The following is a 16,606-nucleotide window of genomic DNA, read 5'->3' as shown; positions in this document are numbered from 1 at the left end:
TCTTGCTGTGTCACCGGCTCGCAGGGTTTTTGAATCCCTCAAAGCAAATCAAGAAAGAAATCTGTCTTTTTTATGTTTCTAATGGAATGTTAAGCATATTCAGTGCTCATGTTGAGCTCAGACACAATTACCTTTAAAAACCCAAATCCCATCCAAGTTTCTGTTGTCTGAATACGGAAAAACGACTTCTTTTTTTGTAATCATACAGACATGATTGGGGAAATGATTACACAGATATATCTGGCTGTTCTGCTGTGCAGCACAGTACTTGTTAGCACTTTTATATTCTGCAACCAAATGGAGAGCCTCAGGATGATTTTATTCATTCACCTCCCACACTGCTATGCAAGTCCTGAGCTCTGGTTGTAGTCTGCTTCTCGAACCCCAAGGCTACTGCTGCGTGTTTTTAGTCTCAGGTGGACACTTTACCTTCAGTAACAGCAGGCTGGATTCATCAGTACAGTTCTTTACTACAGCTATTGTGTGAAGGGATAGAAATAGTCCTGACTGGTAAGTGGAGGCCTTTGGGAATAGTGCATTTGACTCCGAATGCCTGTGCTAAATGTTTCTCCTTTCTTTTAACCGGCTCTGTATTTGCATTGCAAATTCCTTACAGGCAGAGAGAAAGATAAATGGAAATTCTCTTTGGAAAATTCTTCTCTTTGACCCTTATTTAGCATTTTTAATGGATGCTGCCAAGGTTAGTATGCCTGAGCTGCAAAGAATATCTATCTATGTTATTCAGTTTTTCACTTTTGGACACTAAAGGAGACCGAGTGTCTGTTTTTGTGTCAGTGTTATGGATTTGTGTATGTAAAAGATATGGAAAGTTAAAAGGGTCACAAACATCAATAGAAACTCCTTTGTCCCACTGAAAACACTGATCCTGATACAGCTTGTCAGTGGTCTCACCTTCAACTCTGTGACTTTGTGACATCACACTACGTCACCATATCACACATTTGCATAACTTGTGCCTAGCAGCTGGTTTGATGTAGTGCAGCTGTTCTGTTGTTAGCGGTGCTGGATCGGGTGTGTTAGAACCGGCCAATCAGAGGAGACTTGGTATTCAGGAGCGGGGAGGCCTACAGAAATGGAAAGTATGAGAGACCTGATGTGTTCTTTGAGCATTAAACCATGTAAACCTGTTCTAGTTGTAACCCAGAACAAAGCTATGAACGTGAAAATGAGCAGAACATCCTCTTTTAAATGATTTTCTCTTGAGACAATGCCACTTGTTTGGAAACAACTTGGAAAAGTAAAGTTAGTTGTCACTCCTAGCACAGTTTTCATAAAGGCCCTAAATCTTTTTCCTATCTATTAAAGGAATAGTTCATAATTTTGGGGAATTTGGGGAATCTGGATAATGGAGGAGAAAATTGATACCACTCTAATGTCTGAAGCTAAAACTAGTTCTGGTTAGATTAGCTCAGCATGTGGGAAGGAACTATATATAGCTTGACTCTGGCAAAAGTTAAGAAAATCCCACTAGCAAACTAAAAAAAAAAAAAAAAAAAAAAGGTTTGTGTTTGTTTGTTTGTATTGCCAAGCTGCTGTCTATCATACCACACCCACACAGTCCTGATGGTGTCTATGAGTCTTTGATCGACTCTTCATTAATAATAACCAAGAAAGTTTTATATCCAAACTTTGCCAAAAACACACTTTTGAGCACTTATTTAGCCATGAATATTTAAATGGTCAATTCAGCCCCAAATCAAAACCACATATTTTCCCTCATACTTGTAGCGATATATGGTGTGAGTAAGCGAGTTTTGGAGATATTGATTTTGTGGGGTGAACTGTCCCTTTAATATAATGCTTAAAAAATTCATCAGAGTCAGAAAATGAACACCAAAGAAAGACAAAGGAGACACAGCACCCCTCATTTAACTCGCTAAAATAGCTTTATAATAATCATATTAATAGTAATAATATTAGCCATTAGAAAATGTTTTGACAACGTTGACAGTGTTACATTCTGTGTTGGGGTAAACCACGTCACAGTGTGCCATCTCTCTGGGCTTCAGCGCTATCAGGACGTGCTCCTTTTGACACATCTAGATCCATCAAACATACAAGATCAATAAATAAATTTGTATGTACATATGAGAACCACAACACAACAAACAGAATCATGATTTTACACGTCACTGTGCAACGCCGCGCCCCCCACCACCACCAACACCACCACCGCTGCCGCCCTGCACGCAACCATCCAGCATCTCCAGCTCACTGTGGCGTTCTCATGCATCTTGTGTATCACCGGTGGCATTATGAAACAAAGTTCACATCTTATGGCATCACTATTGCTATATGCTCCCAGTCAGTTGTTTTAATCGGAGGAAAAAAACAGAAGCATTTAATGTTTGTATGTACAATATGCTGTCTTGGCACTGAATCGAACGTATAAAAGAAGAGAACTCAAGAAATAAAGCCGAGCTCAAAGACAGAAAAGCTCGCCGTATCAAACCCGTCTGGTTAAAAATCATGGTGTTCAGTGAGAAACATGAGAAGGAGATGAACGAGGAGGAGAGAGTGGAGAACGAGGGGCTGTTGAGATTTTGCTACATTATAGAGCAGAATACAGAGAGAGTAGAGTCTGTGTCGGCTTGATGTCCGTGTTGTTTTCCTCCTCGGGCAGAACTGAGAGTTCAGAGTGGAATAAATGCACATGGAGAAAGAAAAAGGTCTCATGTTTGGATCTTCCATTCAGTCCATCCGTTCAACGCTTGCTTTCCTCTTTTGGTGATCTCTCACTCCTCACGGGAGTGTTCATCATTGATCCCAGAGAAAAGAAATGTCTTCCCAGAGTTATTGTCAGTTTGCTTCTCTTCTACTCCGTCTCCTCGGTAGCAGCGATTTAAGAGATTCAACTATTATTTTTTTTTTGTTAGTGTACACAAGACTCGCCCTTGAATACAGAACAATGTTTACCCATAGCTATAGTTGACAACACCGTTTATAATAATGAGAGTGATGGCGATAATTAATCCTTTTAATGACAATAATCATACTAATAATAATCATATTGTAATAACAATATATGTAATATTGAGAAGAGCAATGTCCACTGGCAACAGGTATTTACATTTTTGTAAACGTGAGGGTGGCAGGGTATTCATTTTTTGTGTAGATACGCTCACACATGCTCGCACACACACTCACACACACACTCACTCACACACACACTGTACACACAAATGCAGTTACACCTCAGAGCTAAAGGCACATCAGAGTTTCAGTTAAACATCTTCAAGGGTGTGAGCTGCTCTGGAGGCAGAGGAGAGTAAAACCTCTGAGAGATGAACCAAATAAAACGTTTTGAGGAAAAACCCTGCAGGTGAAGAGGGCGAGAATTGAACCAATAGATATCAGCAATGAAACATCAGCAGGTGATTGCTCACATTAAGTATTCTTAACTGATTATTCCTTGTGATAAATAAATATTGCAGCATTTGTAGAACAGAAATCTGAATAAAGCCAGGTTCAAAATTCCTGTTTTGTTTAGTTCGATACAAGATTCAGTGGTTTTTAAAGAGGGAATCTGGAATCTCTCATTTTACCATCTGCCTACATTAAAGCATAAAATACTGCATAAACAACTTTTTGGAATAAAACCAGGCGATGAATGATTTATGAACAAACTAGAGGGAATAAAGCTGGAAAGTTTGGTGCATGTTGGAGCTACTGAAGCGGATATGTTTTGTAGAATTCCATCTATGTTCAGGCAAAAATAAGACACTGCAGGTGAATAAGATAGAATACCTTACAATAATCAACCCATTATCATCATAAAACTTCTCAAGGTGATTAATTATGTTGAGACAATTATTTTTTGTATCTTAGAGTTTAAAAAAAAGAGAGAGATTTTGTAAAATGTGTATTTTAGATATTTTTCTTTCTATTTGTCTTAAATAAAACATATCATGGTGGCAAAATAGCCCAAAATCACTAAACTGATTAGTGCGTGAAAAAACCAATTGATAATTTGGCCTGCTGTGTTCAGTTAAAGGAGTTTGGTGAAAGGGTTATCCTCTCACCATAATTACTTTTATACAAAGTACTTTTCAGTGTCAGTGGCGGACTCCGCCTAAATTGCCTACAAATGCACGAGAGATTTACAGGAATCATTGCACGTATGTCATCTAGTAATCCAACACAGACACATTAAATTCCTGCTCATTTTGTGCTGTTGCCGGGTAGTTACAAGCATTCAACTGCTGAAAAACTGGGTTTGTTCAGTGAAGAAAAAAAACAAGACATGGTCATTTTCACCACTTTTTGACAGCTGCTCGGTTTTTGGAAAGCAGAAAAAAAACATTCCTTTGGCTTCTCCCGCTGAGGTTGAACTCAACCGACCGACTTTGCGTTTTCCTCCAGAGCAGCTCTGCCTCTCAGAAATGTCGACATAACTAAAACTCAAATCTGCTGCTACACAACCCTCCTGCAGATGTACAGTATACAGCACACACACACGTTGGCTACAACTGAGCTCTCGCCTCAACCACCACTCCTTTCACTCCAGTCTCAGGAAATGGCTACTGGAGAATCTGGGCTTAGTGGATCCACCCCCGTCTTTTAAAGAACATGGACAAAGTTCCTGCGGGACTGATCTGGTCCTGTACTTCCTGGGTCCGTCGGTTGTGTGGTGTCCCCTGAGGACAGAGGCTTGGGTCGGGGTTGGAGACACTGCTGCTAGAAACTGAGGTACTCGGAGTTGACTTGTCCGTCTGGCTGTCCACAAGGGGTTTTTGCACTTCTAGAAAGAGGTGAAAGGGTTCGTATAGAAGTCCGTGTGGTGTGGTGGTGAGCGCTCAGATCACGATTGTACAACTATACACCCAGGCGCTATGTTAAGCTGAGGCTCTTGTATTCATACAGTGAGGATATAGGATAGATGGATGAAACACTGGACAGAAAATATGGAAATCCTACCACCAGAAAGTGTGTTTGCAATGGACCTGTTTCAAGGCAAGGTGGCTGGCTAACACCTCAACATGTGATCAAAAGTACAGAGGAGAAAGTCAGCGAGAATTGAAGAAGTAGTAGTTGCTACGGCGGATAAATATCCCACAAAGCCTCTTTGATTCCTGGTGTCCCTCAAGCCTGACTCGTAATAGAAAGACCTTGCCATCCCTCCGTGCGTAGGTGCGAGGGCTGTGAGGGTGGAGTCAAGAGGCCTTCACAGTGGAGTAACAGTATAAAAGCAGGTCTTTGTGCTTTGTTTGATGAGGGCTGTGTCAAACACCGCCGAGATGTTGTCGAGTTGGAGGGTAACAGAGGAGAAGGATGAGGGGATAAAAAGGCGGCTCTACAGCCCACACTGCCGCAGATGAATTAAACATGATTCTCAGCCCTTTTCTTTTTTTTTCTTCGCCAGGGCAGCTTCGTTCCACTCGGAGGTGGTTAAATTGATCTGTTAAGATTCACATCAAAACACCAATTGCTGTTTCAAGGTCGTCAGTATTATTGTCCTCCGTGGATATAATCTTTGTACAAAGAAGCGACTCGTTGAAAGAACTGCACTGTAAAATCTCAATTTCTTTTTTCCTCGATCACAAAAAGAAAATGGTTCAGAGGCTACAAAATTTGGCTTACATTTTGTCAGTCGAAAAGGTCGATTCTGCTAAATTTCTTTCAAATGAGGTCGACATAAAACATGCAGTGTCGACGCCAACGAAAAGGTCCGCCAGTCTTAAGTGTGTATTGCACGTGAGAGTGAGGGAGAGTGAAGGGGAGACAAAGGGTGGCATGTCGGTACAATAAAAACATTTTCCTCGACAATATTCTCTGGAGATTTTATACTCTTCTATTTACATATCTTTCTATTTATATACTGTAAACTGTGTTCAAAGGAAACCTCCACATATAGCTGGTTAGGCACATGTAGTTGGTTCTAAAGAGGAAAATACAGGGAGGAGATGTACAGCAGTATATGTTGTTCGAACCACAGACAGATATACAGTAGGCCTATGGAGGACCATACTTGGCAAGTAACACTCTTGCCAGTTACATACCCTGTGAACCCGACCCAGCACTCACAAACTGAAGATAATAATCATTTGAAGTTCTTTTTCACATGTACTGAGTCTGGATATGCCACACAGCTGTAGTATAACACAATGCTATAATCTATCATAATAATACTGTAGAATTTCACATTTGATATATGCTTTTTTTTTTTTACATATACTGTACTCAATAGTCTCTACTAATCTAGAAATGTAGATTATATTATAAAATATACATCTCCCATTAAAATATCCCATTTTGCCAACACGTTCCATCCAAATAGAAAAAAAGAAAAGGAAAACTGGTCATCCCCATATTTTGTGTGTGTTTTTTTTTTTTTTTTTCTTCCCCGTTCTCTTTAAAATGGCTGATTTGGATTTTTAGTATTCACTGGGCTTCATCACACACGTCCCTCATGACACGCAAGCCCTTCATATTCACGCCACACGCACGCACACGAGCCTACATATGCACCATCCGTACAAACTACTTCAATTAGAAACGTCTGCTCCGGACACAAATTCATAAATGAGACTCCCTCAAAGCTTTTAAAAATCATGCTACACTTTGTCCGGATAGTATGATTTCAAGAAGTAAATAAAGAGGAGGGGGAAAGGAACACCTAGTGCAGCAGACATACAGTACGTTGCCATTTGTGAAAAGTGTTATTTAATCTCAGTGGATTTACCAAACACTATCAAGTAGCTTCTTTTCTGTCGTTTCACATCTGATGGTTTCCTCTCTGTGATGACTCTTTGGACGGGGTGTGGAGGGAGCTACATTGAACGGGACTCCTTTTGTTTTTTTCCTCATCAGCCTTGTGCTAAATTAAGAGGACTGTATTCCAAGTTAGGCGAAGACTTTGCCAGCTCTCCTCCTTTTGCTTCATCTTCTCAACTACGCAAACATGTCTCGGGAAAGGTCCAATCTGAGTATTCGATAGAAGAGAGGAGAAAAGACACTGTGTGTCAAGGGAAAGAAAAGACTAAAGAAACTGATCTTCTTTCATGGCTGTTTCATCACGTCTGTTAATTCCTGACTCAGGGTGGAGAGAACGCTCTGCAGACAAAGTGGTGTTGGTTTGGGTCCTCATGTGACCACTCGGTGGTGCTATAGTCTCACAGTGAAATGGGGGCCTTCTCAGTAAAAGTCCTGAACAGCCACCAAAAATATATCCCCCCTAAAAATTCCCAGAAACCCCACCCCTGAACACTCCAAACTTCAGAGAGACTATGTAAAAAGCAAACGGCTCTGTCTTTTTCTATTTTGTGTCTGCGATGCTCTCTCGCTGTCAAGGCTGTGATGCTACACTGCAAAAACTCCTTTTGGCAAAACATGAGTGTGCACACTATGTACAAATAGCACTTGCACATTCAAACAGCCTCACTGCTGAATGCTGAGGGGTTGTTGGAGGACGTGAGGAACGAGGGGAAAGAGGCAGAAAATAGTTCCATATTCTTTGACTGGGTGCCTGGGTGGACAGATGGCACCTGGGTGAAAGGAGCCAGCTGTAGTTGACTGACTATGCTTGGAGGATGTTCTTTGGGGATTGTCAGCCATCTGACTTTAAGGGCATTTAAAGTGATGGTGAGAGTGAATCCATGTTTATTCATCCATACTGGTAGCATCCGTGAAGAGATGTATCTTAGCTGACTCCGTTGCGAATGGCATTGGGGAGATGCCAACAAGGGATTCACTGGGAGATTCTGTCTTCTCCTCACACAGAGGTTTTGTGCCTGTTAAGCCCTTTATTTGCAGTGATGGAGAAGTGCTAGGTGAACACGCACAGGCATGCTACTACTGCGTGAACCTCTGCTGACTACTGTTACAAAAGTGGACTGTTTCCTCTTTGTCGTCAACCAAAAAGAATTCTTAAAAAAGCCCATTATTCACATCTGCTAGCTACTGCTTCAGGTCTAGGCTTCTGTATCAGTAAAACGTCCACATTTCAAGACACTAAAATGGCTGTCATTGCTTGTTTAATGAGCAAGAGAGGTGAAATTAGCAGTTGTGGTAAGTGACGTGATGGAGATGCTGAAGGGAGGGGAGAGGACAAAGAGCAATGACCCACAGAAGATCCAAAACCGGGCTCATAGAAAGACCGAGATTGTTAGTGAGGGAAAGTGAGGAAGTGGACGCTCAGAGTCGAGTCTGGGCCTCTGGGATGTAGATCTCGATGCTGTCGGCGCTCTCCGTGGCCGAGTTCTGCCTAAAGGAGGCGGTACGCTTGGTCTGCAGCAGCCTCCTCCTTGCTTCTGTCCTCTGACGGTCCCCGAGGTCCAGGGACTTCTCCCTGATGGGTAGGGTATGTCCGCCCAGGCGAGGCACCACCAGGCCCCCTGACCCGCCTCCTCTTTCTCCTCCTCCACCTCCGGCGCCACCATCCACGATGCTATCTGCCCGGAGGCTGCCGCTCACCCCGCCCACTGGCTTCTTTGGTAAGGGAGGAGGAAGCTTCTTATCCTCCTGGCGCAGCGATGGTGAGACGTAGATATATGATGACAACGGACAGTGGATTTATTGTGTTGGGTGGTGAAAAAAAGGGTTTGTACGAAAGGGGTCCCATGCAAAAAAAGTGGGGAGAAACAAAGAATGTGACAGAGAAGGAGCAAAACCAGCAACAAAAAAAGGTAAAATTCAAGTTGGGGATAATCGCGGGCCAAGACATGACAGACAAATAACCAAAATCAACAATAAATAAGCACCTCAGCATGCATTGGCATAAAAAGGAAATGAAATGGGAGAAGAAAAGGCCAACAAAGATAATGAAAAAAGAAGAAAAGAGAGACAATTGTTAGTTTGTTATCAAGATTCAAGTCGTTGATCAGTGAGTAGACGATATTGTAACAGACAAGTACTCTCATCTGTCTGAACAGCTGCAACAAATGCACAAATGCATTTAGATTTCTATCAGTTTAAAACTCCATCATCTCATGGCTCGACTCAGATCCTCTTGCTGTTCTGTATTTTCACAGCCTGCAAAGGCTGGGAGGGCACGACCATCTGCGCCACTCTTCTGCACACTGCCATCTTAGCTCTGGGGGAGCGCTTCAGGGAAACCAGGGCTGTTTGGACCCCCGGGCCTCTCACCTTCTTTTCAGGTGGGAGCCTCCAGTTCAAGTCCTTGAGCCTCTGGAGGTCCTGAAACTTGACCCTGACGTCCTCTATGTTGAGCTGGAGCAGGTCCCAGAAGCCTGCCAGGTCCTGAGAGGTGGGCTGGGGGTACGCTGATGGGTCCTGGGTGCAGCACAGGGAGATGGGACACAATAAGTGATGAGTGACAAAGTAATATGTGGATTTGTGAAAGACGACAAGATTGCATAGGACCAGCCTCTGCAGTTGTGCTTTTGCAGCCAAGCTAATTTTGCCCTGAGCAATACTGAATCTGGGCAAAACCACGCACCATATCTAATGTGTGCTGTCATGATTTCAGATGCAATCACACATACTCACCACACTTTGTTGGCAGAGGCGGAAGAACTGCTGGACTTTCTGAGACATGAGCATCTGGGCACTGCCAACTGCATTTCGGATCAGCTCGAGAACTGGGGAGGAAACAGCACACGAGTACTTTTAGAAATCCAAGAATTATTCATCATTTGTCTTTATCTCTTATCCTTTTGATCGTCCTCCCGAACTCACCCTCTTCTGGCAGCTCGTTCTCCTCTGCTTCCCTTTCCATGTTCTGGCACCAGCCCTCCATCCTCTCCACCTCCGTCTGCAGGAGGCGTAAGAAGAACTCTCCGTCCCTCATGCAGGGCGAGGCTCGGCCCGAGTCAGGCAGGCTCCGGGGGCCCTCCAGGGACGGCGTACCTGCCCAAGCTCTCTCAGAGGCAACGGGCAGAGGGGAGTGGGAGCGTGGGGGCAGGTGTGGGTGCTGGTGGGGCCGTGGGTCTGCTGGGCAGGGCTCAGTGGTGTAGCCACTCTGGATAAAGTCCTGGGGTAACATGAGTTAGATGAGTGGCAATTAATTTGACTGTAAGGATGAACTTGTCCTTCTAATACCTAGTGGTATTCACTCACTAATGGATGGATAAGGTACAGTAGTAATTAGACATCCAAGTGATTAAACGTCTAATATTTAATAGTGTTTGATATAATCATTTTTTGAATAATTTTTTGCTACTAGGTGCTTGGAGATTTTTTTTTCACAGTTCTTTGCTTTTGAAAAGAAAGAAAGAGGGTACACAGAAGAAGGGCGGGAAAACTGACAAAGACAGGAAGTAAATCATGACACGTAAGGATAAAGTTTGAACATAAAATAAGAAGTCAACTGAGCTAAACCCTGGAACCATGACAGTTGAATTTCTTACTTTAAAAACAAACCATGTTTACTGGACAGGTTTAAAGGAATAGTTTGAAACAAAACCCAGCCGGGATGCATCTGGAGGAAACAAAATCAGTAATCAAAATCAATAACACCTTTGTTAAATCCTTCGAAAATTGGCAACTCATGGCCAGGCTAACACATTCCCCCTGTTTCCAGGCTTTGTGCTAAGCTAAGCTAATTGTCTCCTGACTGTAGATTTGGATTCAACAGACAAACATGACATTGTTATTGTTTTTTGTCATTTCTCAGCAAGACACAAGTTCAAAATGTCGACTGTTCCAAGCCAGTAGGGTTTTTGACCTGTATTGACACAGTGAAGCATTATTTTTCAACAGGTCTCCACTCTGCATGTGATGAGACTGCTGATGTGGACAGATGCTCATTAACAAACTCATTTTTGCCCAAGATTCATGCTAAACACTGATTTACAGTTGGTTGCCTCTAACAAAGAGCTAACCAGCAAACATGGCTGTAAACAATGCAAGTTCCTCAACAAACAAAAGGGATTCGGGTGATCAGTTTTTTGCGCATCATGGCACGCGTACCTCTCTGTAGGCCCACTGTCCCTGTGTGTGGACGGTGCGGTGGCACTCTGTGTACTGGCTAGCAGACTCCGGCTCTGACGAGTGTCTTTGGAAGGAACAGCCGAACTGGAGACTCTTGTCCTGTGTTGGCACGGCGATGCTGAGCCCCGGGAAGCCCTCGGGGTCCAGGTCGGCCTGCACGCTCGCCGTCACGCTGTTGGAGCGCTTGAAACGAGCCCGCCTGCAACACGGGGAGTCACAGCAGGCCCAGAGGCCGTCCAGTCACACAGAGTATCACATGCAAACGCCTTTCTCAAATCATATTCCCCCGAATAATTGCACATTCCCGTTTGAGCAGGGATAGTCATGCTGTCACTGCAGTCACTACGATTCAAGCGTTTGTGATAAGCCCTGCTAAATCCTCTGGCATATGACGCACCAGTGTGTGCAAATGTCATGTCAATGGACTCAGTGATGAGTGTTTACTCTATCACAAGTTTGTACCCCACCTCCCCTCATCCTTCTTTGCTGTCTGATGAGGTGCAAGGTGTGACTCAGATTTCTGTTCTCGCACTCCCGTTTTCTCCCCGGACGTCACACTGTCTCCTTTCATGATTGCAGCAGTCGGGGGACACTGTTAACAGGTGCATGATCAAAGACTGTGCGGGGTTCGGGAGGATGTGATGCTTCGACTGCTCACATGCATGTGTGAGATTCTGACCCGCAAGGCATGTTGGATATAATTAGGAGAAGGCCTGCATAACATGTGAAAGTCATGTTGCGTGTATGAGTTGCAGTAGTCATGGTTACAGCTGAAAAACAAGACTTCCTTGGAACAAAGTGTTACTGGGTTCAAGCTGTGATGTCTGATGAAATGTTAAATGAAATAATGGGATCTAGCCCAGAAATCAACCATAGGTGGCTGCACTGCTGGGCGCCCGGGAAATGAAGGCTTTTCAAATTACATATTAAAATTATTCACATAAATTACTCTGGAAAGACAAAAAGCTCTTGATGAAGCCACATATTTTGGGGCAAAGCTAAATTAGCGAATAAACAAACGCACATCTTAGTTTTCAAATTTGTGTCCATAATTAAGGGCAAGTTAAATGTCAGGCTAAATAAACACACTCCGAGTCGAGAAGAGATTTCAAGGATAAATACTTTTTCCATGCTTTGACATTTAGTTGTGTTTTCATTACCTTTTGTCTTCCTCCACTTGGACTCCTATAGAGTGGACCTCTGTCAGAGCTTTGCCCTCTGCGTCTGAATCTGACAGAGTCTCTGAACTGTCAACCTGAAACAGAAGCAGCCACAAAGTGCCACGGTCAGAGTGCAGGGGGATCTGCTGAAACACTGCAACCTAATGACTTCATACGCAACTGGAATTAAAGGAACAATTAGACGTTTTGGTATACATACTGGTACAATTTGGGGCCTCGATGAGAAGACTGATTCCACTCACACGTTTTGGATTTTATCTTGGTTTTTCTCAGATATAATCTGTTAATTAGTGAGCTGATGCTAAACAGATTTGCTGATGGTGGACAGAGCCTGGATAGCTGTCTCACTCTGCTTTCAGTATCTTTGCTAATATGCAAACCAGCTCCTGGTGGCTTCATATCATAACAGACACACATGAGCAGATCCATGACAGGAAGGAGCACTCCAGGAGGTCGCCAAGAAGCAGTTATAGATACATACGCATAGATTTGTCATGTTAATTAGTGAGTCAGGAGTGTTGATAGCATACTTTTAGGCTTTGTGGAGGGCCGACAAGTCTCCATGCTACACTAATCAATTCCCGACTTTGCTCTGTAGTAAATGCACAAACATAACATTTGCATAAATCTTCTCATCCTTCTCTTGGCACATGTTTCTCTAACATTTACCTTGTGTAATTATGATTGTGTTTTGATTCTTGCTGAAATGATTAAGCAATTGACATTTTAGTTGGTCCACAGATAAACTTGGCATTTTGATAATGAATAATTTCACTAATTTTCTTTTTAAGCAAAAATGCACCACATCATTTACCATGTTTTGGTTTGAGTTTCTCAAATGTGATGATTGTGCTGTGGTCATGCCAACCAAGCAATCTTGGATTGAAGACTTGTGAAGGACATCTTGCACTATTTTCTGACACTTTATAGATCAAAAGATTTAACAAATTGAATTAAGACTAATTAGATGCAACCTAATTTTGGTAAAGGTGGAGAGAATGTGCTTTCTCACCTGCACAGCTATGGACGGCCTCCACTTCCTCCCACCACGTCCGTCGTCCTGCCCCCCAGCTTTACTCAGCACGATGCTGTTCTGAGGCAGCGAGACCGACTTCCCCAGGCTGCCCCCGACCCTGCTGTCCCTCTCGCGTGCCGGCCTCAGTGGCCCCTCCAGCAGACTGTCAGCTGAGCTGCTGTGTTTGGCCCTCACCCCAACTCCTGGACCCCCTCCGTAGGGCACCAGCTCCCTCGAACTCCTAACCCCATCTAGGCTCTCTGCTGAGTTACTGTGCTGTCGGGATCTTCCAGGGCCCGTGGCGGTGTAGTATCCTCCTCTGGAGGTGCGACCTGAGGGGCCGTCAGTGCTGCCCAGGTCCACGGAGTTGCTGTGCTGCTTGGGGCGCCCAGGGCCTGAGCCTGAGGTCAGCTGTCCGCTGTTCTGGAAGTAGGCATCCTGGGTGGACTCGGTGCTGCTCTGGGCTCGCACCGAGAGCGAAGACTTGGACATGCGAGGTGGGAGTGGGGGAGGAGCACCTTTACGATAAGGAAAGACTGAAGTGTCAGAAGAGAAGGAGAAAGAAGGACAGAGGCAAAGTGGGCTGTTAAAGGCAACATGGGTACTACATCAAGAGGGAACAGGGGAGGTGGATACTTACAAAAGGGACACACTAAAAGGAGAAAATGAAAGGAAATGGTGAAAAGAGGGAAGTTGTGGACATGAAGTGCAGAGAGAGGGAGAGAAAAGAACAAAATCAATGAGAAATAATGCCAGTGCAGGATGACAGAGATTTACAAATGCACCTCAAAAAGCTCTCCGTCTTTTCACCGAAAATCAGCTTGTGGTTTGATTTTCAGAGAGCGGCAGGGAGTGAAGTGGTGGAAGAGACAGACATGACGGAAGTGACAAAGAGAAAAAAACCTCTCCCCCTGAGCCAACTTAACTCTGCTTCTAAAGGAGATAAAGCAATTTCCTGAGGGAAATATTAAAATGAGAAGCGCAGATTCTGCCTTCGTTCACACACAGTTTATTTTCAGTGAGTAAAGAATCAAAATGCATTTCTTGCCAAGCATCTTCATCACCAACCAGCTTGTCACAGTTTACAAAGATCCTTACCATGAAGCCCTATAAGCTCCAGTATGTGTGTGTGTGTGTGTGTGGGTGCGCATGTATTCAGGGTTATGTGTGACTTGAGACTGCGTACCGTGCACGTGTGTGTTTGTGGTTAATGTATATCGCAGCTCACAGAGGATTTAATAAGTATCAGGGGGAGGATTTTCTGGTATAAGCTTGGAATTTGGAGTCCTGTGAGGCATTTGAGTGGCTCTGCAGTCTACACACACACACACACACACACACACACACACACACACACACACACACACACACACACACACACACACTCTGTCTCTCACACTCGAGATTATTGGAGATGAAAAGTATATTAGGCTTGTGTAAGAGTGTGATTGCAGAGATTAAACAAAGAGGAAAATATCATTAAAAATTCACAAAATGCACAAAAACAGCCATTTTTCAGACAAAGAAGGGAAGAAGAGTGACACAGAGTCAGAAGGAATAGACGCAGACATACTATAGATAGAGAACAGCTGGAGACTCTGACTTATCATCATAATCACCAGTGTTCCTGTACCTATTACTGAGCCTGAGAAACCGCAATCGCACGAGGGAGGTCGACAGGAGAGAGGAGATGCAGAGAAAAGCGGGAGATGAGAGAGAACAAAGAGCATGCACAATAACATAACACACACGTCGATGCTTATAGCATGCACATACTGTATACACACAAAAACAAAGATAGTGCCGCAGAGGAGCAGAAGGCTTGGTTGAAAAAGTAAGATCATGGTGATCAAAAGAACACGAGAGGAAATTACATTAAAAATGGATGCATTCATTGAATGTTGCTTTGCAGTTGGTGCGTGTGAGGTTTGTGCGTGAGGTTTGTGTGTCAGAGTCTTTTGTCGAGGTAAGCAGACACAAGCTGTCACAAAATCCCCTCTCCCACTGGCCGTCCCACTGTGTCTCCCACCAGGTTGCCACCACATAAAAAGACAACCACACATCTCACAGAGACACAGTGCTGGTGAGCCACACCGCACACTTACCGGCCCCGCCCTTGATGCTTCCCTGGGGGCCCGACATGGAGAAGACGGAGAGGCAGTCGTCGTCCTGGGAGCAGCCGGCCTGGATGGCACGCACGTAGCTGTGGCTGCGGGTGCGGAACACGCCGGGAAGATCCAGGGCCTCGACGGCTTGAGACTCCACCTCCCCGAACATGGTCTCACACACTGACTCGAACTGACGGTTCAGCGTGTCTCCCAGCTGAAGGAAGAGAGACACACTGCTGTAGTATAGATCCCGATTCAGAAACATAATTAAAGGAGACATATTATGTACATTTTCAGGCTCATAATCTTATTCTATATTATATGTTTACATGCTTTAATGCTCAAAAAACACAAGTTTTCCCTTTCTGTCCAGTGCTTCAACACTGTATTCCCCCTCTGTCTGAAACGCTCTGTTTTAGCACCTGTCTCTTTGAGGCCCCGCTCCTGAATACCCAGTCTCCTCTAATTGGTCAGCTCACACATGCCTGAGCCAGCACCACTAACAACAACAGAGCAGCTGTGCTGAAGTATTAATTATGTATCAAACTTGCTGCTAGGCATAAATTGTGCAAATTATGTGCCATGATGATGTAGCGTGATGTCATAAAGTCGAGGTATTAAAGGCGGGATTGCCATTTCAGGAAAAGTGTATTCTGTGGGAGAGTGAAGCTTCTGTTAGATTAACTTAACACACATTTTAAATCCAAGAACCTTCACAAAACACTGAAACAAAGGATAAAAGCCTTTAATACAAATAAACAACATTTTTGTTACCTGTGAGCTGGTCAGAGAGCGAGTGTAACTGCGAGAGCGGGTATGGGTTTTGGGTGTAGTTCGGCTGTTGGGGTAGGAGTCCGTGCACTGCTTACACGAGTATCTGGAAGAAAACAAATAATACACGTCATCAGCTTTCTGCCACTTGAAGACACAGGGAGGTTTTTCTCACTTGCTCCATTCTGGCTGTAAAATCTCCAGCTGTGCTACTTGAGTCAAAAAAACACAGTTTTTTGTAATGTTCAGCAACAGCTCACACCATTTGGTAAACTACAGCTGTCACGTTAAATGTCACTGAGTCAGCTTCCATGACTTTGCCACCTGCAGAAATTCTTGTGCAAGTCTTGTGATGCTGCTTCTCCATGTCAAGTGGGAAAAACTGCGAGGATTCATGTTATAACTCTAATTTGTCTTATTTGATTTCAGTCTGAACACATTTGCAGATAAATCTCACACCTCCGAGTCCGCGTTCCCCAGCAGCTCACATAAGAAAGTACCCACAATATAAGGAAGTGAATGCTCCTTTTCTGAGTTTTTAAGAAAATAAAATATAACTGTGCTGATGTGAGTAAAAGGTTGGATTTGTTAATGTTTTTACAGGCACTAATTCAATAAAA

At 43.8% G+C, this 16,606-nt stretch overlaps 1 protein-coding gene across 1 annotated transcript in view; it reads right to left on the bottom strand.

Annotated features, from left to right (window-relative positions):
- Nucleotides 1–1,885: 1,885 nt before the first annotated feature.
- dlgap3 (discs, large (Drosophila) homolog-associated protein 3) overlaps nt 1,886–16,606 on the bottom strand; it is a 31,629-nt gene continuing 16,908 nt past the window's right edge. Inside the window, exons 4-13 of the mRNA XM_037094161.1 lie at nt 15,990–16,092; nt 15,213–15,429; nt 13,748–13,759; nt 13,105–13,643; nt 12,072–12,166; nt 10,891–11,110; nt 9,658–9,952; nt 9,469–9,560; nt 9,106–9,252; nt 1,886–8,481 (exon numbers count right to left, since the gene is read on the bottom strand). Coding sequence (XP_036950056.1) covers nt 8,155–8,481; nt 9,106–9,252; nt 9,469–9,560; nt 9,658–9,952; nt 10,891–11,110; nt 12,072–12,166; nt 13,105–13,643; nt 13,748–13,759; nt 15,213–15,429; nt 15,990–16,092 — 2,047 coding nt within the window. The 3' untranslated portion in view covers nt 1,886–8,154. The remainder of the gene's footprint in view (nt 8,482–9,105; nt 9,253–9,468; nt 9,561–9,657; nt 9,953–10,890; nt 11,111–12,071; nt 12,167–13,104; nt 13,644–13,747; nt 13,760–15,212; nt 15,430–15,989; nt 16,093–16,606) is intronic.

The sequence above is a fragment of the Acanthopagrus latus genome, chromosome 3 (assembly GCF_904848185.1).
Source record: "Acanthopagrus latus isolate v.2019 chromosome 3, fAcaLat1.1, whole genome shotgun sequence".
NCBI classification, from domain to species: Eukaryota; Metazoa; Chordata; class Actinopteri; order Spariformes; family Sparidae; genus Acanthopagrus; species Acanthopagrus latus.
This window is presented reverse-complemented; position numbering and strand designations above follow the sequence as displayed.